The sequence below is a fragment of the Nyctereutes procyonoides genome, unplaced genomic scaffold (assembly GCF_905146905.1).
Source record: "Nyctereutes procyonoides isolate TBG_1078 unplaced genomic scaffold, NYPRO_anot_genome, whole genome shotgun sequence".
NCBI lineage: Eukaryota > Metazoa > Chordata > Mammalia > Carnivora > Canidae > Nyctereutes > Nyctereutes procyonoides.
Window position 1 is genome coordinate 9,793,439 of NW_026575043.1, and position 23,231 is coordinate 9,816,669.

At 35.5% G+C, this 23,231-nt stretch overlaps 1 protein-coding gene across 1 annotated transcript in view; it reads left to right on the forward strand.

Moving 5' to 3' along the window:
• Positions 1–23,231, forward strand: part of NUP153 (nucleoporin 153) — a 71,699-nt gene that overhangs the window by 18,933 nt on the left and 29,535 nt on the right. Inside the window, exons 3-11 of the mRNA XM_055322737.1 lie at positions 6,868–7,116; positions 7,228–7,367; positions 7,449–7,577; positions 12,789–12,905; positions 12,999–13,043; positions 13,148–13,204; positions 15,025–15,171; positions 18,469–18,518; positions 18,763–18,889. Of these exons, the coding sequence (XP_055178712.1) occupies positions 6,868–7,116; positions 7,228–7,367; positions 7,449–7,577; positions 12,789–12,905; positions 12,999–13,043; positions 13,148–13,204; positions 15,025–15,171; positions 18,469–18,518; positions 18,763–18,889 (1,061 nt within the window). The remainder of the gene's footprint in view (positions 1–6,867; positions 7,117–7,227; positions 7,368–7,448; positions 7,578–12,788; positions 12,906–12,998; positions 13,044–13,147; positions 13,205–15,024; positions 15,172–18,468; positions 18,519–18,762; positions 18,890–23,231) is intronic.

The following is a 23,231-nucleotide window of genomic DNA, read 5'->3' on the forward strand; positions in this document are numbered from 1 at the left end:
GAGCCTGATGTGAGGCTTGATCCTAGGGCCCTGGGATCATGGCCTGAGCCAAAGGCAGATGCTTAACCAACTGACCCACCCAGGCACCCCCATTTTAGTCATTATTGAGTACATACAGTTCAGTACATTAAGTGCATTCATATTGTTATGTCACCATCAGCACCATCCACTTTAACTTTCTTCATCATGTAAAACTAAAACTCTTAAATACTAACTCCTCATTCCCTCTTCCCTTCTGGCCCTGGCAAACACCATTCTACTCTCTGTGACTTTGACTACCAAAGCACGTCATCTGAGTAGAATCCTCCAGTTTTTTGTCCTTTTGTTGATTCTCTTATTTCACTTATCCTAATGTCTTCAAGGTTCATTCACATTATGCCATATAGCAGAATGCATTTCCTTCTTAAGGCTGAATAATTTTCCATTATAAGTATATAATATGTTTATTCGTTTGTCAGTGGACACTTGGGTTGCTTCAACCTTTAAACTGTTGTGAATAATACTGTTTGGAACATGGTTGTACAAATCTCTTTGAGACCCTGCTTTTAGTTCTTTTAGGTATATACACAGAAGAGGAATTGCTGGGTCATACAGGAATTCTATTTTTAATTTTTTTGAAGAACTTCCATACTATTTTCCACAGCAGCTATGTCATTTTACATTTCCTACCAGTAGTGCACTGGGGGTATTCTACTTCCTCTATGTTCTCGCCATCATTTATTTTCTGATGGTAACTGTCTTTAATGGGTGTGAATGGGTCTCATTGTGGCTTGATTTGCATTTCTGTGATGATTAATAATGCTTAGCATCTTATCATATGCTTCCTTGTTGGCCATTTGTGTATCATCTTTGGAGAAGTATCTATCCGGGTTCTTTGCCGCCACCCCTTTTAAAAAGATTTTATGTATTCATTCATTTTGGGGGAAAAGGGAGAGGGAAAGAGAATCTCAAGCAGATTCAACACAGAGCCCAACCCTGGGCTCAAGCTCATGACCTTGAGATCATGACCTAAGCTGAAACCAAAAGTTGTATGCCCAACTGACTTGAGCCACCCAGGTGCCCCTCTTTGCCCAAGTTTAATCAGGTTATTTGATTTTTTTTTTGTTGTAGGAGTTCATATTTATATGTTCTGGATTTTGCCCTCTAATCATTTATATGGTTTGCAGATATTTTCTGCTATTCTGTAAGTTGCTTTTTTACTCTGTTGATTGTGTCTTTTAGTTCATAGTTTTTAATATAGTTCCGTATGTCTCTTTCTGTTTTGTTGCCTGTCAAATCCAGGAAGTCATTGTCAAGACCAATGCCATAAAGCTTTTCCCTTGTGATTTCTTATTGTTTTAAGTTCTGGGTCTCGCTTTTAGGTCTTCAATCCATTTTTGAGTTAATTTTTGTATATGATGTAAGATAAGGGTCCATTTGCATTCTTTTGCATGTGGCTGTCCAGTTTTCTCAACACCATTTGAAGAGATGGTCCTTTCTTCATTGAGTAGTCTTAGCTCCTTTGTAGAAGATCATTTTGACCATACATGTGAGAATTTATTTCTGGGCTCTGTTCTGTTCTCTTGGTCTATATGTGTGTCTTTTATGCCAGTACCATACTATTTTGATTATTGTTTTGTGATTAGTTTTGAAATCAGGAATTGGAAGAATGTCACCTTTGTTCTTCTCAAGAATATTTTGGCCCTTGAGATTCCGTAAGAATTTTAGGATGTATTTTTCTGTTTTTGAGAAAATGTCTTTGAGTTTTTGAAAGGCATTATATTGGATCTCCAGATTGCTTTGGGTAGTATTGATATGTTAACAGCATTAGTTCCTTCAGTGTAAGAACACGAATGCCTTTCCATTTATAAAGTCTTCTTAATTTTCTTTTGGCAGTGTTTTATAGTTTTCTTTGTTCAAGTCTTTTACCTCTTTGGTTAATTTCTAGGTGTTTTATTCTTTCTGATGCTGTTGTTAATGGAATTGTTTTCTTAATTTACTTTTCAGAATGTGCATTGTTAAGGTATAGAAACAACTCATTTTTGTGTATTTTGTAATCTGCTACTTTGCTGAATTTGTTTATTCCAGCAGGATTTGTGTGTGTGTGTATATGTGTAATATTTAGAAGTTTCTACATATAAGTTATAGCATTTGTGAGTAGGGATATTTTATGTCTTCCTTTCCAATTTGAATATCTTTCTTTTGCTTTCCTTACTACTCTGGCTAGAGCTTCCAATACTGGGTTAAATAGAAGTGGGGACAGCCAGTATCCTTGTTTTGTTTCCTGATTTTAGAGGAAAATTTCTGTCTTTTGACCACTGAATTTAATGTTAGCTGTGATTTTTTTTCATTTATGGCTTTTATTAAGTTGATGTTTCTTTCTAGTACTAGTTAAGTGTTTTTATCTGTCTTATTTTTTGCATAATTGTACTTTGAAACTAAATAATCCAAAATTGTTTTGTATTGCTTATACTGTTAAGTATTTTTGAAGACTGACTTTTTGGGAAGAAAATTACAGAGTAGCAAATACAATCTAGGAGCACATTAAAGAATAATAGAATCTTCTTACTGGGGAGAGTTAATCTTGAGATGTAGGCAATCCTTCATCATGAGGAAATTATTAATATAATTTAGCATATTTTAGGTGAAATCTTATAATTTGTTTTTCTTTCTGGTAAATACTTAATAGGCATTTGCTAAAACTTAGTCTATTCCTATTTCCTATAGAAATTGGAAACCACTACTTCCTTAACATGTTAGTCATCCAAAGGCCTCAATCGTATGTAATGGTGAAACATTAGAAACATTCCCATTAAAATTAGGTATAAAGTGGAAGCCCTTCATCACCACTTCTAGATATTAAATATATAATTATAGAGAATGTATGTATACGTGTAAATGTTGGAAAGAAGGAGGCAGAATGATCCTTGCTTATCAGTAATACCCAGAAAACTTAAGCCAATTGATTAAAACAAAACAAAACTTGTTAGAATAAGACAATTGTAGAACTAAATCACAAAGTTAATATAGAAAAACACCCCAGTAACTCCTACTTAAGCAGTGTTAGAAAGTTTGAAGGAAGAAAGGTTCCCACTTAAAATATCAAACAACAAAAATAGATAGAAATAAATTTAACAAGAAGTGTATGGTACTCTAGAAGAAGAAATTCTTTCAAATTATGCTGAGGGACCTAAAGGAGACCTGAACAAAAGGAAAAGTCATTAGTAAAACAATGCTGGGCCAGATAGCACTTCCTTTTTAAAACTTTAGTGTGATCCAAGTCAAATAATTTTAATGAGTCTGTTAAGGTTATCTTGGCTATCTTAGTTCAATTCCTATTGAACTGGCTGTCTTTTTTCCCCCACTATTGATCACATTTTTCTTATATATATCAAATGGTTTCTGCCTAAATATTTTGAATAATAAAAGTAGAGATTCTGGATGCTGTTATCTTCCTCTGAGGAGTATTAATTCTTGATTGAGCAGGCGGTTGTTACTAAATGATCATTTTGAACTTTGTCAACTTAGTTTTACGTTTTATTAATGTGTATCTGTCCAAGGTGTTTAAGTTCCCTAAAGTGGTAGGACTTAGACTTCAGACTGTTTCCCCTGTGGCTTTTTAGGCTGAGTCTACCGTAGGTCTTGTTCTTGACATGATCCTTAGTCTCAAGGGGAAGCTTTTCCAACATCTTGGCTGAATACCATGGATTTAGGGATATGTTTATGGGATCTCTCAGTTCTTGCAACACTGGCTTCTCTGTTCTTAGGACTGCTTCTTGTCCCTTAGCATTGCTCACCTCCTAGCATCTATTTTTTCAATTCTGTAACAGCTGGTATTTGTTAAGCCTTAGATGGTCTAACTAAGTCTAACTCTGTGCAATGATAGCCCATTCACTGTCTGGACACTCCCATCTGGATTTGGACTCCAGTTTTCTCTTCCAGGTCTAAAAATGTGCCAGGGTAGAGAGCTGGGTAGTGATAGGACTCACTGTTTGAGCTTGCTTGCTTGCTTTCTTTTTCTTTTTCTTTTTCTTTTCTTTTTGAGTGCTGTTTTCTCCTATCTGAAAGATGTCTTATATTTTGTACAGTTTTATAATTATTTAAATTATAGTAGTAGGACTAGTCCGGAGGCCCAGTTATTCCAACCTAACAGTAATGTCTTTTGTAAACCTTACAAATGACTTTAAAGTTCTTGAAAATGTATCTGAAGATGAATAGAGAAATTCTGAAAAAGAATAAGGGGAATATGGGGGTAGGTTGGAATAACTTTTCCAGTTACTAAATGTGTTCTAAAGTTGGAGTAGTAAAACATTATCATACTGGTACAGATACATCACTGGAGAAAGGAATGAAAAGCCTTTTGGAATTTAGTATCGTGGTAGTGATGGCTTCTCATTCGGTGATTAAAACGTAACTTATTTAAGAAGGTTATTTTAGGGGATCCCTGGGTGGCGCAGCGGTTTGGCGCCTGCCTTTGGCCCAGGGCGCGATCCTGGAGACCCGGGATCGAATCCCACGTCGGGCTTCTGGTGCATGGAGCCTGCTTCTCCCTCTGCCTGTGTCTCTGCCTCTCTCTCTCTCTCTCTCTCTCTCTCTGTGACTATCATAAATAAAAAAAAAAAAAAATTAAAAAAAAAAAGAAGGTTATTTTAGAATGTAAACAGGCTAACCATTTGGAAAACAATAAAGCTGAATCATTCTCTCAACTACATCATAACTGATTCCAGATGGATGCAAGATTAAACATTATATTGAAATAAAAGTAGCAGTACAGTACTAAAAAAATGAGTAAAATTTTTAATTCCTATAGTTTTGGAATGGTAAAAGTCTTTGTAAACAAGATACAAGTTATTGGGCAGCCCCGGTAGCGCAGTGGTTTAGTGCTGCCTACAGCCTGGGGTGTGATCCTGGAGACCCGGTATCGAGTCCCACGTTGGGCTTCCTGCTTGGAGCCTGCTTCTCCCTCTCTCTGTGTCTCTGCCTCTCTCTCTCTCTCTTTCTCTCTCTTCCTGTGTCTCTATGAATAAATAAACAAAATATTTAAAAAAAAAAGATACAAGTTATTTTCTGTATTGCAAAAGACACCATCAACAAAATAAATTGGTTCAACCAATGGTGAAAAATTAGTTGTAATATTTCAGATCACATCACACTATCTTACTGATCAAAAACTAGATTTTACTAATCTTGGGATCCCTGGGTGGCTCAGCAGTTTAGCCCATGCCTTTGGCCCAGGGCACGATCCTGGAGACCCGGGATGGAGCCTGCATCTCCCTCTGCCAGTGTCTCTGCCTCTCTCTATATATCTATCATGAATAAATAAGTAAAATCTTTAAAAAAAAAGATTTTACTAATCTTAATATAGGGACTATATCAGTAAGCAATTAATAGAAGAAGAAATATAAATGACCACTAAATATAGGGAAGGATGCTCAATATCTCTCATTTAAGTAAACGCAAATAAAATGATGCCATTTGACGTAGTAGATTGACAGAAATCAGTAAAGGTGAATGTCCCATGTTGGAGAGTATGGTGGAAATGTACATTGTCATTTACCATTTGTAGGAGTATAACTTGACAGGATCGTGATGTCTCATATGCAAAGGTGAACATGCACTCTTATATATTCTGACAGAGCAATTCCACATCTAATTGTTTATTCAGTTGAATCTTACTCAATTCTGTTGGATACTTGGGAAGCTTTAGGGGCCCAACTTTAGACTTACAGAATCAGATATTCTTTGGGTAGCTTAAAAGTATGTTTAATAATTTTTTTCATGTTTCTGTTATATTCTTAGAGAACCATGGATTAATCCAAAAGAATACTCTGAAAATATGCAGATATCAGTGCATGTATGTTTGATGGAAATTGGGAAAATAATCACATAAATATTGGCAGCATTGGGAAAATAATCACATAAGTATAGTCTGACTATGATAAAATACAATGTGGTATTTAAGGGGAGTGCTTTGTATATAGAGACAAAATTATATTGTTAAATGAAAAAACAAGTCCTAGAAAATTGGATGCATAGCATGATTATATAATTAGGGGAAACATTTACATATGCATATAAAATATCTGGGAGGATATACAAATTTAATAGTGGTTATTTCTGGAGGAACCAGGCATCCTTTTTATGACTCTTTAAATTTTTTTATATTTATCTTTAAAATATTTATTTATTTATTTATTTATTCATTCATTCAGAGAGAGAGAGAGAGAGAGAGAGAGAGAGAGAGAATGAGGCAGAGACACAGGCAGAGGGAGAAGCAGGCTCCATGCAGGAAGCCAGATGTGGGACTCGATCCTGGGTCTCCAGGATCACACCCCGGGCTGCAGGCGGCACTAAACCGCTTCGCCACCGGGGCTGCCCTGACTTTTTTTTTTTAAGATTTTATTTATTTATTTATTCATGAGAGAGAGGGAGGGAGAGAGAGGCAGAGGAAGAAGCAGGAGCCTGATGTGGGACTCAATCCCGGGTCTCTAGGTTCAGGTGGCACTAAACCGCTGAACCACCGGGTCTGCCCACTTTTTATGACTTTCTTATATAGCTTCTTTGACTTGATTTTTCACAAGCAAGTTTTATAATATCAATTCAAGGGGAAAAGCGACCATGCACTTGTAGAAGTTGTATGTGAACTCTGAAACATGGTTTGATACTAGGTTAAGTAAATTCGTTGCAGTTAGATGAAACTTCATTTCATCTAAAAAGAATAACCTAAAAAAAAAAACAAACCTAAATTGGGCTTATCATGGGAGGCCTCAGTGACTTGAAGCTGTATTTGTATAGTATGTTTTCTTAAATGCCATTTTGTTGTGATATTGTATTGCTTTTTCTAAGCTGTATATTCATAGTATTAATGTTTGTTTGTTTGTTCTTAAGAACCCTCAACAACTAGTACTTCTTCAAATTACCCAGATGTATTAACAAGGCCTTCTCTTCATCGGAGCCATATGAATTTCTCCATGTTGGAATCTCCTGCATTACACTGTCAGCCCTCCACATCCTCGGCGTTCCCAATTGGCAGTTCTGGATTTTCCCTTGTAAAGGAAATTAAAGATTCTACCTCTCAGCATGATGATGATAACATCTCAACTACCAGTGGTTTTTCTTCAAGAGCTTCTGATAAAGGTATTCTTGGCATTTGGTAGTGAAGTTAAATTTCATGGGATAGGTTTTTTCTGACTTGTAATGTCCATTTTCTTGTAATCAGTGCTCTTACTATGCATATTTTTGTTTCAGATATAGCTGTTACAAAGAACACTTCAGTGCCACCTCTATGGTCCCCAGAGGCTGAACGGACTCCTTCACACTCACAGCACACTGCCACCAGCTCAAAAAAACCAGCATTCAACTTGTCTGCCTTTGGAACGCTTTCCCCTGTGAGTACTAATAGGTTTTGATTTAATCATATTAGTTTTGAGTGTTTATTACTCATGATTTATCATTGTGTTTCTGCGCAGTCACTTGGGAATTCTTCAGTCCTTAAAACAAGTCAGCTTGGAGATTCTCCTTTTTATCCTGGAAAAACAACGTATGGTGGGGCAGCAGCTGCTGTAAGACAACCTAAACTACGAAATACACCATATCAGGTTGGTCTGAATAGAAGGACTGAGAACTTAAAAATAACAATTGACAAGTAACTAATAGACCTCAAATGGAATTGTGGTTTGGTTGTTTTTTGGTAAAATGATAGAACTGTGGATTAGAAACATTGTTTTCATTTAGGGACTATCTGAATGTTATTTTAGACCTGAGTGAATAAATTTATTCATTACATTTGTGAGTGTGTTATATGCCTCTGTGCTTTTAGAAATTAATTAATTGAGATAATATTTCTTTTTTCAAAAAATTGAGGTGTAAATTATATATTGTAGAACTTAACCTTATTAGAGTATTAGAACTTTAAGAAAATAGAGTTGTGTACCATCTCTGGAATCAGAGAATGGAATAAACGTTTCCACCCCAAAATGTTACGTTGTACCTCTCTATAGTCAGTCCCTCTTTCCATTTCCACCCTCCGACAACTGATCTGTTTTTTTTTTTCCTGTAGTTGTGATTTTTCTAGAACGTCATTTAAATTTAATCAGTGTAGTATCTAGCCTTTTGAATCTGGCTCATTGTACTTAGTTTGCGTAATGCACCTAAGATTAATATATATTTTTGCATATGTCAGTAGTTCCTTTTATTGCTGAGTTATAATTTATCCATTCACTAGTGAAAGGACACTTGGGCTGTTTCTGATTTGAGGCAATTGTGATTAAAGGGGTTATGAGTATTTTGTGTGAATGTTAATTTTCATTTCTCTTGGTCACCAAGAAGTTGGCTGCGGGGTCTTATGATAAGTATACATTAAACTTTATTTTATTTATTTATTTATTTATTTTTTAAAAATTTTTATTTATTTATGATAGTCACAGAGAGAGAGAGAGAGGCAGAGACACAGGCAGAGGGAGAAGCAGGCTCCATGCACCGGGAGCCCGATGTGGGATTTGATCCCGGGTCTCCAGGATTGCGCCCTGGGCCAAAGGCAGGCGCCAAACCGCTGCACCACCCAGGGATCCCTACATTAAACTTTATAATATAGTGCCAGGCTGTTTTCCAGAGTGGTTGGTACCACTTTGCATTTTCAGCAGTGTTCTGGGCAGCACTTGTCATCAGTTCTTTGTTTCTGTTTTTGTTTTTTTAATTTTTTGATCTTTAATTTTTTTATTTTAGCTATTCTAATTGGCATGTAGTGGTAACTCCACATTAACTGTTTTTTATTTATGAAACTGAGCATAATTTTGTGTGCTTATCTGCCATAAATGTATTATCTTTGGTGAAGCATCTGTTCAAATCTTTTGTCATTTTTTTGTTTTAAAGATTTATTTATTTATTTTGAGAGAGAATGAGAGCATGCTCGTGTGCACTTGAAGGAGGGGAAGGCAGAGGGAGAATCTCAAGCAGATTCCTGGCAGAGTTGGGAGCCCAGTGTAGGGCTCCATCACGTGACTTTGAGATCATGACTTGAGTCAAATCAAGAGTCACACACTCAACCAGCTGAGCCACCCAGGCTCCCCTTGCCCATTTTTTAATAGGGTTGTTTTCTTAATGGATCACGCCCTGAGCCGAAGGCAGATGCTCAACCACTGAGCCACCCAGCTGTCCCTGGTTTAAGTCTTCTGAAAAGAAGTTTTAGACTTGATGGCATTCAGTATGTTGGGTTTTTTTTTTTCCCCTTGTATAGTTCATGCTTTTGGTGTAGTGTGTAAGACATTTTTGACTAACATAGGGTCACAGATTTTTTTCTATGTTTTCTAGAGGCATTATAGTTTTAGGTTTTAATTCAGGCCTTCTGATCTATTTTAAGTTAATTTCTGTCTGTGGTATGTATCATGTCATGAGGTGTAGGGATCAAGACTTTTTTTTTAGCATAAGGTGTATCCAATTTTTCTAGTACCATTTGCTGAAAGGGTTATACATTCTACATTGCATTGCCTTTGCATCTTTGTTGAAAATCAGTTAACTATATATGTGGGTCTGTTTTTTGACTTTGTTTCTATGTATCCTCCTTTGGCTAACTCTAAACTGTCTTGATACTATAGCTTTACAGTAAGTCTTGAAATTGCTAATGTGAGTCCTCCAACTTTGTTCTTTTACAAACTTGTTTTGGCTTTCTCAGATCTTTGTTTTCTCATAATTTTAGAATCCACGTTACCAGTTTCTGTAACCTACTGGAATGTAGATTAAAATTGCATTAGTTGGGATGCCTGGGTGGCTTAGCTGTGGAGCTGTCTGCCTTTGACTCAGGGCGTGATTCCCGGGGATCAAGTCCCACATCAGGCTCCCTGTGAAGAGCCTGCTTCTCCCTCTGCTTATGTCTCTGCTTCTCTCTGTCTCTCATGAATAAATAAATAAAATTAAAAAAAAAAAAAGAAAAAAAGAATTGCATTGAGTCTAAAGATGAATTTAGGGAACATCTACATCTTAATTAACTTGTTCAATAATCCTTGAACACAGCATGGCTCTCCATGTATCTTTTTGAAATTTTTTATCAGTGTTTTGTAGTATTCATCACACAGACCTTGCACATATTTTGTTAGATTTATATCTGAGTATTTCATGTTTTTTGATACTAGTTAAGAATAAATAGCTTAAATAGTCTATTCAATAAATTTAATATGTATACCTTCCAGCAAAGAAAACTTCAGGCTCAGATAATTTGCTTGATAAATTCTGCCAAACATTTAAGAAAGATATAATACCAATTCTATGCATACTTTTCCGTGTAATAGGAGGATATACTTTCCAACATATTTATGAGGCCAACATTACCCTGATACTGAAACCAGACAAAGACATTGCAAGAAAGTCACAGACAAGTATTTCTAGTGAATTACAGGCCTAAAACTTCTCTACAAATACTTGCAAATTGAATCTACTATATATAAAAAGATACTATTTTATAATCGAGTAGGGCTTATCCCAGGAATACAAGGTTGGCTCAACATTTGAAAATTAATATGATCTACCAAGAAAACAAACTCTTAAAGAATAAAAACCATATGAACATTTCTACAGATGCATAAAACACGTTAGACAAAATTTAGTGTCCATCAGATAAAAATTTTCTATAGCTTGAGGAATAAAGCGGGTCTCCTCAACCTGATCAGTGGTACCTATAGAAAATCTTCAGCTAGCCTCATACTAATGGTGAAAGACTGAATACTCTTCTCACGTCAGTAAGAGAAGGATGTCTGTTAGAGCTGCTACTGTTTAATGCTATACTATAGTCCTAGCCAATGCAAGAAGAAAGAAATACAAGGCATATGGATTGGGGAGGAAGAAAAAATTATTTCTATTCATAACAATGTGCTTATCTACATAGAAAAAAAAAGCCTAAGAAATTAAAAAAAAAAAGTGTTACCAAAACTTTTAAGTGAGTTTAGCAAGATCCCAGGATACAAGGTCAATATACAAAATCAGTTTTATTTACATACGTATGAGCAAAGACCAAGTTGAAATTGATAACTTAAAAAAAACAAATTCAAGGTAAATCCTACCATTCTGTGTTTTACCATAAAGTAACAGTTTTTTTTGAAGTTCATAAACATTCGGTTTTATTGTATTTGTTGTGCCTATTACTTTTATGGATTTTGACATTTTAAAGGTGAAGTAATATGTAGGCTTTTGGAGAGGGGAATCTACGTGAAGAAAACAGTCTGTGACAAACAGCAATGGCATAGAAACATATTTTAAGATTTTTGTCTTTAGTTTCTTTCCTAATTATAGGATGATTTCGTGTATATAGTTAATAGTAATTAGAGTTTTATTTCTGAAAGTGTTCATGAAGGGCAATATTTTGTTATTTTAGAAAGAGTTAACTGGATGTTGGAGTTACACAGGGAGCTTTTTCTAGAACTTAAACTGGATCATATTACTCCTTTAAACATTTTTTAAAGTTAAAATAATAGTTCAGCATGTTAGAAGATTAGATGATGTAAGCCTATGATTCACAGAGTAGTCCAAGTCAGAGTGTGTTCTTGCTATTTCTTCCTTTCTTACATTGAATTTTATACTTTTTAATGCCAAGTCATGACATACCCTTAGAATCCTTCTCAGCACAGGCTTTGAAATGTTTATCATTGACGTTTAAATGAATCCATTTGTTAGTCCTTTCCTGGAGTATTAGAGCTGGGAAGTCTATTAAAGATTCTTTAACTCAGTTCCATTTTATTGATTAGTGAATTGAGGCCCTGAGTGGCCAGTAGAACCCAGTGACAGGACAGACTGTCATATTTTCCTAGAGGATTTTAGTGTTGCCTCATATTTGCCAAAGCTTCTGGCCTGAAAGCAATCCTTAATGGGCATCAACTTCTTAATAAAGCTGATGGAGAATATTGGAGCTACTCTAAAATGTCATCAGTGTTAGGTATCAGAGAAGCATTATTTATAAAGTAGTTATCATGGTTCAGTTTTTTAGCTCTTATGAGCTATTTGTAGAAACTGAGTTTCGATTGTGATAATATCTTTATATTAAGCATTGTCAAATTGTTTGTGATAGTCACTTGGTTATTGGATTGTTTTAATGCATTTTTGAGAAAAGTGTTTTAATTGGAATTTGTAAACAGTGCTTGCATATTAAAGGGTACTTGTCTATTCTTTATTAGGGGTTTTCCTTAACTCCAATTTTAAGAAAGTTACAGGTCATAAAGAAATAGCCTGAGTATTTAAAATTTTTAGGTCAAAATTTGAGAAATTAGTCTAAAAAGCTAAATTTTCTTTACAATAGAGTCTATAATCTTTTCATTTAGTTATCTTGGAGTTTATTTAATATCTAGAATAATATTTTAATATAATTCTTATTACTTTAGTTCTTTTATTTATTTTAAAATTAAATTTTATTTTTTTATTGAATTTCAGTTGACACACAATATTATATTAGTTTAGGTGCACAGCATAGTGATGGCATAGTGATTCAACAAGAAGGGTTTGATTTAGACATCAGTGATAAATGGATTAAGATAATGCTTAAACTTCATACCAGTGATCTCACTTTTCCCATTTAACATAGCTACAGATCTTTAGCATAGTGCATGCTATCTTGTTTCTGATTGTAAAAGTCATTGGCTTTTCAGTAAAGATACAGAGAAAAAAAATTGAACTTATGCATAATGACACCACCCAGAGATAAATTGCTGTTAACATATTAATCCTGTTTCTCTGTGGAGATACATTCTGTTTTGTAAATATTTTCATTTCCTGAAATATGTGCTTTAGAGTTTACAGTCCAAAAAAATAATACAGTGTTTACTTTATAGGCACCAGTTCGAAGACAGATGAAAGCTAAACAGCTCAATGCACAATCTTACGGTGTGACTAGTTCAACAGCTCGGCGAATATTGCAGTCTTTGGAGAAGATGTCAAGCCCTCTGGCGGTAAAATTTTAGAATCACAATTAAATCCGGGTGTGTAACAAAATTTGAGTTTTGTGAAAAATCTTAATTATGTTATTGTTTCAATATTAACAGGATGCAAAAAGAATTCCATCTATTGTTTCTTCTCCCCTGAATTCTGTAAGTTGACTTTTAAACCTTTTTTAAGAGAGCTATTTTTATATATTGGTGATGAAAATCATATTTTTCAAAATTTCCAATCTAATAGTATTTTGTTTTTTCAGCCTCTTGATAGGAGTGGAATAGATACCACTGCAGACTTTCAGGCCAAAAGGGAAAGGGTAAAACTTTTTTGCATTTATTTACTTAAAGTTTCAGCAGTTTTGTTATATTTATTTTTAAGTTAGTAAATATATATATTGAATTTGATAGTCGTTAGGGGGCGTGGTTGAAAGATAAGATTTTTTTACTTGGACATTGTAGCTTCTTTTGAGTGCCTGCCTTAGCACAGTGCTGTATTCACAGTAAACTCTCAGTCAATATTTTTTGGTTATTTGGCATTTCCATTTTCAGCATCTTGGTAGTCTTTGTGTAACTTTTTACCTGCTGATAAATAAAAGTTGGAGTGAAAAGTGCTTGAAGTGTTTGTTTAGTAATTATAGAAGTTCAGTGAACTAAAACCCTCACTGAAAAGTTACTTTTGTAAACTTTCCTCATTAACAAACATGTCAAATCTGTTGTAATAGAATTTCAAATTGCTAGATCTTTCATTAGCCAAATACTGTTCCAAGATACGGGAACTAATAAAAAAAATATAACTTATAGTATCTTGATAACCCTTTTTAGTGTGTTCTATTTGGTTAAAATTAGTTTTGGAGGTTACTGTGAAAAAAAGAAAATGATAAATACAGTTAAAGAGGTATATTTTTTGTTAGTTGTGCTTGTGGTTAAGTATCCTTCGGGGGAAGCAGATTCCCAGATTCTTACTTGTGAAAGCATTTATTACAACACCAGTTTTCCCCAGAAGTAACTGATTGAAATGATCATAATTTTCTGAATTAATTGTGGGAACTGTATGTGAGATATTGGTAAATTATAATTATTTTTACTGAAATTCTGTAAAGAAGGCTAAAATTGAGGGGTTTTGGGCGGATAGTGTTGCTTTACAATTTTTTAGCATTACCTAGATGTTTGTAATCAGGCAAGAGGATCCATTATTAGCCAATGGGATTAATTTATGGCATTAGTTGCTTTTCTCAAAGTCCTGTTTTATGTCAGATTGTCTAAAAAGTAAATGTAAAAAACTGCCATAATGCAAATTCTCATTGATAAAAGTTTTAGTAAAGATGGAGTATAATATCAATCCAATGTTATTAATGAGTGTTAGGATATATAAAAGCCAGAATACAATATTGTGGCTCATGTTTCACAGATGTTATCAGAACAGTCTGCAAAATAGACTATCTCATTGAGTTGTAAGATCACAGTTGTGATGAGGATTCAGGGAAGAGCTAGTCTACAGAGGCTTTGCCTTGGAAACCAGTGTTGTTCACAGCTGCTGCTGAGTGAAAGGACTATATTCATAGTAGTACAGTCTTTGGACAGAGTAGAAGTCTTACAGCAACAGGACTTTTACTGTGTTTTCTTGTTGCAAAAGACTGTTGACAAAACACTTGTGAGCTTAGATAATAATGCCGGTTTATTTTTGGTTTTGAAATTCTTTGCTCCCTTTTTTTGGGCAATTATTTTCATAGCTAGTTTAAAAATAATTTATTTCCAGCTGAAGGATATCTAAAAAGTAATTTGGGGAAAATGTGGCAAAATCATTTTAGTTTCTATATTTGAAATTCAATAAAAACTTAGATTTGTAGAACAGTTTTGAATATAATTTCCATTTTGTGCATAGGCACATATATGTGAAAAGTTATTAAGTCTAGAATAAAATAGTCTGTGCAACCATTTGGAATTTTATATTTAGGTTTATAAATATACCTTTCATTCTATTACTGTCAGTTTTTCTTTTTAGCATTTGCATCCTTTGGGTAGTTCTCTAAGAAATATTCATCTAGGTCTCTAGGTCACATTAATTATTGCCAAATGATTTTTAGATATGTGTCACTGATATATATGAAAATAAAGGTTTGTCTTTGGTTTCTATAAGGTGGACTCTCAGTATCCCCCTGTTCAGAGACTCATGACCCCAAAGCCAGTTTCCATAGCAGCAAATCGAACTGTTTATTTTAAACCATCTCTGACCCCATCTGGTGAATTAAGGAAGACTAATCAAAGAATAGATAAAAAGCACAGTGTGAGTATGTGTTTATTTTCACTCATCTTTGATTATCGATTAAAATGAATAAGATAAGATACAAGTACTCTACCATTGCAGTGTAGCAACTAGAGAATGCATGAAGATTGTGTGTTAGTGATTATAAATGGTATGCCTTTCAAATGGCTGGCACCTTGATCAAATCCTAAATTCGTGCTTACTAGTAACACTAATATGTACTCATAGTTTAGATTAAATAATTTTGCCAGAATTACTTTATAAACTGTGTATTTTGTTTGTGGTGGTGTTGAACTATTTGAAAATAAAATGTCACATAACACATCTATTCAGCCCTAAGTACTTTGACATGCATTTTCTATTTTCTTGCATATTATCATATCTGAATAAATTAATGTTTGTTCCTTCCTAATATTACTTGATATTTAGTCCACACTCCAGTATTGTTTATAGTTGCTTTTTTGAATCAGAATCCAAGCAGATTTCACACATTGCTTTGGTTTTGTCTTTATAGATCTCAAGCCTTGACTCCTTTACCATATTGTTTTTCTTTTAAAATAACTGCTTTATTTGAGATGTAATTCACATAATGTACCATTCATCTATTTGAAGAGTACATAGTGGTGCAGTGTATATTCTCAGTTGTTCAGTCATCACCACAGTGGATTTTAGAACATTGTCATCACCATTCTCCCCATCCGCCCCAAACCTTATACCTGTTAGTAGTCATTCCCCACTCCTCCCTCTCCAGCCCTAAGCAGCCACTGATCTGTCTCTATGGATTTGCTTATTCTGGACGTTTCATACAAATGGAGTTTTAAAATATGTGGTCCTTGGTGACTGGCTTATTTCACTTAGCATAATGTTTTTAAGGTTCATCTATGTCATAGTATGCATCTGAACTTTGTTCCTTTTTGTATGGCTGAGTAATATTTCATTGTTTGGATATATATTAGATTTTGTTTATTCTTTCATCAGTTGAGGGGACATTTGGATTGTTTTTACTTTTTTTTTGACTGTAATGAATAATACTGCTATGAACGTTTGTGTACAGGTATTTTGTAGACATGTTTTTGTCATTTTTCTGGGTTCTATACCTAAGCAGAATTGCTGGACAAAATTGGTTTTTGATAAGACCAGGCCAGTTGTCTTAAAATGTCCCATTTCTGTGTTTGTCTGTTGTGTTATTTAAAGTGTATTTTTTTGTATTTATTGTGTTTATATAGTATCTTGCTCTTAATGCCTTTACTTACATTTAATCTCTTATTTTAATCTCATCTTCATAACCTGTTTTATTAAAATTTTTCAAACTAAAGTTGAGAGAATAGTTTAGTGTTTACTCATTACTCCTTGATTCACCGATCATTAACACTTTGTCTTGTTTGCTTTATTAAAATTTAAAAAATAATTTGAATTAATGAATTTAATGAATTTACAGAATTAGCAAGAACAATTATAAGACTTTTCTTTCTTTCTTTTTTTTTTTTTTTAAGCAACCCAGGGCCGGGTCCCGGGTTGGGCAGCAGCTCCACGGCCAGAGCGGCTCCGAGCGCCCAATTATAAGACTTAACAGTTTACTATATTTGTTCTAACTTTGCTGTGTATTTCCTGTAGGTAGGGAATGCCCTTAATGTAATAAATGCAGAGTAGTTATCAAACCAGAAACTTAAAATTGTACAATAGATTATTATCTAATGTACAGATTTTATTTAGATGTTGCCAGTTGTCCCAGAAGAAAAAAATTCAAGATTATGTATGCATTTAGTTTTCATGTGTCTTTATCTCCTTTAGTCTAGAACAGTTCCTTACGGTTTTTGTTTGTTTTTGTATTTCATAGCATCGATATTTCTAAAGTACAAGTAAGTTACTGTGTAGAATGCCCTGCAATTTGGGGATGTCTAATGTTTCCTCATGATTAGATTCCAGTTATGTCCTTTTTTCTAAATTTTTTTTTTATTTTAAAGCATATGCAAGCAGGGGGGAGGGGCATAGGGAGAGGGGGAAAATCTCAAGCAGACTATGCCCCGAATGCAGCCTCACTCAGGGCTCGAGCTCAGTGACCCTGAGATCATGTCCTGAGTTGAAATGGAGAGTTGGATGCTTAACCAGCTGAGCTGTCCAGGTACCCCCCTGGGTAATAATATCAAAGAATAGATGTTGAGCTCTTCTCAGCCTATCATGTTAAGAAGCACATGCTTCTTACTAGCAGTGTGATTATTAAGGTGGTGGTAGTAGGATTTCTCCAATAAAAAGTTACTATTTTATCTTTTGTAATAAATATCTTGTAGGTTGATAACTTTGAGAGGATAAATACCTTTTAGTAGTTAGCATTATTGGTGATTTTTGCCCAAGACTATTGTTTGTAGATGGACAGAGGGTGGTTTTCTAACTTCACTCTTCTTTGTATACTTATTAGTTGTCCTCCTCCTGGAGGAAAAGTTTTCTCTCATTTATGAACCTATCTGTATTTTTATGTCAACTTTATTTCTCACAGTCTATTCGTTATAATCCTTTATTGGCATTTTTTATTTTGATGTTCATATTGTCTTATTTGGCCTTTGAACTAGCTCCTGTGTCCTTGTAGTATTTGCTTTTAGATTTTGAACACTTAGTTGTTTTTTGATACAGGAGAATCAAGACTTGGGGCATCTGGGTGGCTTGTTCAGTTAACCATCCAATTCTTAGTTTCGGCTCAGGTCATAATTTCAGGGTCATGAGATCGAGCCCTAAGTGGGAGGTGGGGGGGGGACTTTGTGCTCAGTGGGGAGTCTGCTTGAGGTTCTTTCCCAGAGGGAAACTCTGCTCCTCCTCCTGCTTGTGCGCTCTCTCTCTCTCTCTCTCTCTCAAATAAGTAAAAATACTTAAAAAAAAAAAAAATCCAGGCTCATCCTGTAAATTTCTGGTCCCCACCTTCTGTTTTGTTATTTCTCTGAAGAGCTGTGATACCCTTTAAATGGAGGAACTTAATTTGCAGAGAATCATTTCAAAGAGAATATCCTTATACATTTGCTTACACCTTTAGTAGGCTATGATGAGAGATGAGTAGAAGTATTTTTTGGTTTGTAAGTGTATTAACTTTGTATACTACCTTGTTGTTTGAAGGGCAGTGTGTGCTCAGTGACATTTTATTTGTATAATCGTGCTGTAATTCAGTTACCATTCAGAAAGCAGGGTATAAGTCATAAGTTTTAGGATTTACTAACTAAAAACCCATCAAATTCCTGACTTCAAATATTAAAATGGACAGACAGAAGGGAGGTATTGGGAAAATTAAAACAAACAGGCATGTAAATTTGGTGTGTGCTCATTTTGTTCTAGACTGGATATGAAAAACCTGCGACACCAGGACAAACTAGAGAACAAGAAAGGTAATGTCTTTATATAGCTAAGCTTCTTTATATTTCACTTATAAGGCCTTTGTTTATTTTTTTTTTGAAGATTAAGAATGTTAAAAAACTATGCATACACACAAATCTGTCAGCTTTTAAAATAACATTCGGTTGTATATTTCTTTTTTTGTTAGCAGTTCTAATTTTTAGGTCTTCAGTTAGTTAACAAGTTACGGACCAGAGTAATATATCATTTGTTTTAATTTTCTTTTTCTTTGCCTAGTGGCTTTTCTTACCCAAATTTCAGTATGTCTGCAGCCAATGGTTTATCTTCTGGAGTAGGTAGTGGAGGCGGCAAGATGAGACGAGAGAGAACGCGCTTTGTTGCATCTAAACCTCCAGAGGAGGAGGTAAGGTTCTATCCTTCATGTTCTTAAAGTTTATTGAAAGCTTTGGTGTGGTGGTGGTGGGAGACCCTGAGGGGTGGGGCTTGGGGGGAGACTCAGCGCAAGAATGACTAGTCTGCTATTGGAACAGTCCCTCCCCAGTGTGAGTGCACATGCATGTCTGTGTGTTCAATGCTTCCCTTCACTGTGATGACACAGGAAACCTAACCTCAGACCTGAAGTTCCATGGATGCCACTAAAAAACCATAATTCTTCAAATAAGAGAATTAGAATTGAAATTACTTGACCTTTGGAATATTACCGTATTGTTAGGATTTGCCTGTTTTATGAATGAATTAATGCTGTGTGTGTTCTTACCACTTACCATTTTCTTCATATCATTTGTGAAATTTACCAGTGTTATGAAAAAAATTGCAAGTTGTATAATTTCACTGTTAACACATTTGTCCAGTCTGAAAATTTAGCACCCTCTGTTCTGCAAGGTGCATGTGGGTTGATTCCTTTTTTTTTTTTTTTTAAAGATTTTACTTATTTATTCATGAAAGACGCAGAGGGAGAGGCAGGGTCCCTGTAGGGAGCTGGATGTGGGACTCCATTCCAGGACTCTGGGATAATTCCCTGAGCCGAAGGCAGGCGCTAAACCACTGAGGCACCCAGGTGTCCCTGTGGGTTGATTCCTAATATATGCGGAGGTGAATGTTTATGCATGTCTGCCTCGGCACACGTGCAGTGTGTTCTCTAGGCTGAAATTATTGGGTTTTAGGGGATGATACACATCTTCACACTATTAAATGTTGCTCTCTTGCTCCTGAAGGTAGTTTGAATACTTCCTTCCACATGACAGTAGATGAATATGCTTTTTCTTTTTCCTTATGAATACTTGATTTTTTTCTTTAAGTTTTTGCCAAGGCAGTGGATATGAAGTTGTCAAGTGTTAAGCCATTGGAGTTTTATTTTGCATTACCTGTTTATAAGGGAGGGAGACCTCTTCTGAGTTCCTTGGTTATTTGGGGTTTCTCTCTTTATCCATTTTTTATGGATTATTTCTTTCATTAAGAAGATTTTTTTAAAAGATTTCTGTATGCTGAAAATGAAAGTTTGAAGAACATGAGGACTAATCAAAGATTAACTTTTCTTTCTATAGGCTGCTCTATTTATTTTCTAAATACTTTGAGTTGCATGCAGACCTCCTTTCAATCTTTTTACAAGTGAATTTCAGCTTAATGGGATCATTTAAGTCTTGATACATAATGCTTCCATTTGTCTGTTTCTAATTAAAATTTCATTGGTTACTTCATTGACTCATGAGTTTTTTAGGAGTTTTTAGATTTTTTAAACATTTTCTGTAACAGTTCCTGTTAACTCTAAAGTCATGTTTTGGTTGAAATTACTGTTCGAGTTAGTATCACTTTCCTTCTTAGTCTCTTGGTATGTTTCCCAAGTTTATTTAGAGTAGGCAGTCTTTCATTTTCGTTTCCTTTCTCTCCCCTTTTCCTGCTTAGCAATTCTATAGTTGTGCCTTGTGAAGGCCTCAGAACCATTACTTCTTTGGCAGCTGGGACTTTCTGCCCCCCCCCCCTCGCCTGTCTTGTGGTATGTGGCATTATACTAGGGTCTCAGCTCAGGTGCTGGTCTTGAGGTTCTCCTTGTTGCTCTCCTGCTGGAGTGTTGGGAAGGGAAGGAATGTATTAATGTATTCTACCGTCTTGAAAGAAAAGGTTTTGAATGCCAGTAATGATACAGCATATAACATTTTGTATGTTTCTTAGCAAACCGATTTTATTTTATTGAAGCTCTTTATGTAGACTTGATTAAGTTACCTCTAAAATGGGTTATTTGTCTTGCTTTTTGTATGCATAAAGAAATGAGTATCTGAGTAGTATAGCTTATTATACAGCCTGTTGTTTAGATGAGCTTTTATATTTCTTGGTAAAAGTTGTGTCTTTAAGCTGTCTTTTATTTAAACTTTATCCCTGTATGAGGAAAACATCTTTATTTGGTGTTTGCCAGATAACAGATTTGTGAATTCTGCTTGTTTCCCTTCAGTTTCAACTTTTAAGAATATATTCCTAAGATCTTTAGGTGAAGTTCAGGTCACTGTAGCTAATTTTGGCTGTCTTAGAGATGGGTGTTTACTATGATTTCACTGTATCAAGATATTAGGAGGGGGTGGAAATTTATTGATTTACTTTTGCTCTTGTTACTTTGGCATACTAATTGTGATGAGAAGCTTTATGAAAGTAAGCCTCCAGGCCTCTTTATCACCTCTTCCCTTCTCTGGGCCCCCTCTCCATTCTGGCCAACTGCCAGCTTGCATCCCGGGATGCCTCACTCAGCTCCTGTCTCTAGTTCTGTTCCACACTGGAGTTAGAGTCTCTGTATTTCTGAGGAAAGAGGGGTGGCTGGCTGCCCCAAACGTTCTGCCTACCCTGTGTTTTTAAAATCTAGGTAGAATAGGTTTTGGGTAGATGCTTTCTTATTTTGTATTCAGTGCTGTTTTTATTTCAGATGACGAATAATGTTTAGACCACTAGTTGTTCTTAATTCAGTTAAAGTTCATAGGAACTTTCGATAAAGGATAGAATATTCATTTTTGTGGGTATCTTAGTCGGCTTTTGGGATAGATCAACGGAAGTAATTTTAATTTTAGTGGAGTGTAAACAAATTATACTCATCTCCGGTACTATTGGTATGTAGCAGGGATTGGTATATTTTGATTTACTTAAAACATTCAGGTTAACAGAACTTTATATTGTAAATAACCCAGTTTGCATTATGAGATAGTAGAAGTATGGTTTATCTCATTTTTTGTTAGATCTCAAAATTTGTAAGGACTCTGTTAATCACTAAGCATTTGGTATTTTGCCTCTACTATGATACCAGTTTGGTTTTGGGGGGGGGGCGCTCGTTTGGGATCTTAACCCGGGACCAGTTTGGTTTTTATAATGAAGAAGCTCATCAATACAGAATATATGATTATATAATATGACTGAGTCGGGGAGATTTTTTTTTTTAAAGATTTATTTATTTATTTAATCAGAGAGAGCGAGGCAGAGACACAGGCAGAGGGAGAAGCAGGCCCCATGCAGGAAGCCCGATGTGGGACTCGATCCCGGGTCTCCAGGACCATACCTCAGGCTGCAGGCGGCACTAAACCACTGCGCCACCGGGGCTGCCCGAGTTGGGGAGATTTAATTGCTTGATTTTGGGGGGCAAATAACCTAAAAGTGGAGGAGCTACATTTTCTGATATGTGTTTTAACTTTTTAAAAAAATTTATGAAGTAATCTCTGCTCCCAATGTGGATGGAGCTCAGACTCAGAACCCCAAGATCAAGAGTTTCATGTTTTTTGACTGAACCAGTCAGGCCCCCCTGATACGGGTTTAACTTTTTAAGAAACTGCTAAACTTTCCCAAAATGAATGTAAGATTTTATACTCTAACCAACAGCATATGGGCATTTCTTTAATTCTACTATTAATAAGTAGTCCTCTTTTTAATTTTATCCGTTCTGCTTTGTATATGGTGCTATCTCGTTGTAATTTTGCTTTTCCCTGAGACAGTAATGTTGTGTTCTTGGCCATATGCTTATTACCTCCTTTTTGAAGTATCCTCAGATCTTTTGCCCTTTTATTTATTTTTTTTTAAAGATTTTTATTTATTTATTCACGAGAGACACAGAGAAAGAGAGAGAGAGGCAGAGACACAGGCAGAGGGAGATGCAAGCTCCATGCAGGGAGCTCCACGTGGGCCTCGAACCCGGGACTCCAGGGTCACGCCCTGGGCTGTAGGCGGCGCTAAACCACTGAGCCACCTGGGCTGCCCCTTTTGCCCTTTTAAAAATTGAGTTGTTGTCTTATCAGGTTATAGGAGTTCTTTATAGATTCTGGATCCAAGTACTTTGTCAGATACATGTCTTATAAATATTTTCTCCTAGTCTGGCTGCTTAAAGATTTTATTTATTTATTCATGAGAGACCGAGAAAGAGAGAGAGCGCGAGAGAGGCAGAGACACAGGCAAAGGGGGAAACAGGCTCCATTCAAGGAGCCCAGTATGGGACTCGATACCGGGACTCCAGGATCATGCACTGGGCTGAAGGCCGGCGCTAAACCTCTGAGCCACCCAGGCGTCTCCATATTCAGTTTTTTAACAGTATCTTTTGATCATCAGATGTTCTAAATTCTATGAAGTCTGAATTTATCTTTTTTAAAAAATTATTTTTTAAAGATTTTATATTTAAGTAATCTCTACCTCCAACGTGGGGCTCAAACTCATAACTCTCTTGGGAGATCAAGAGTTGCATGCTCTTTGAACTAAACCCACTGCCCACTCCCCCCCCCCCCCCC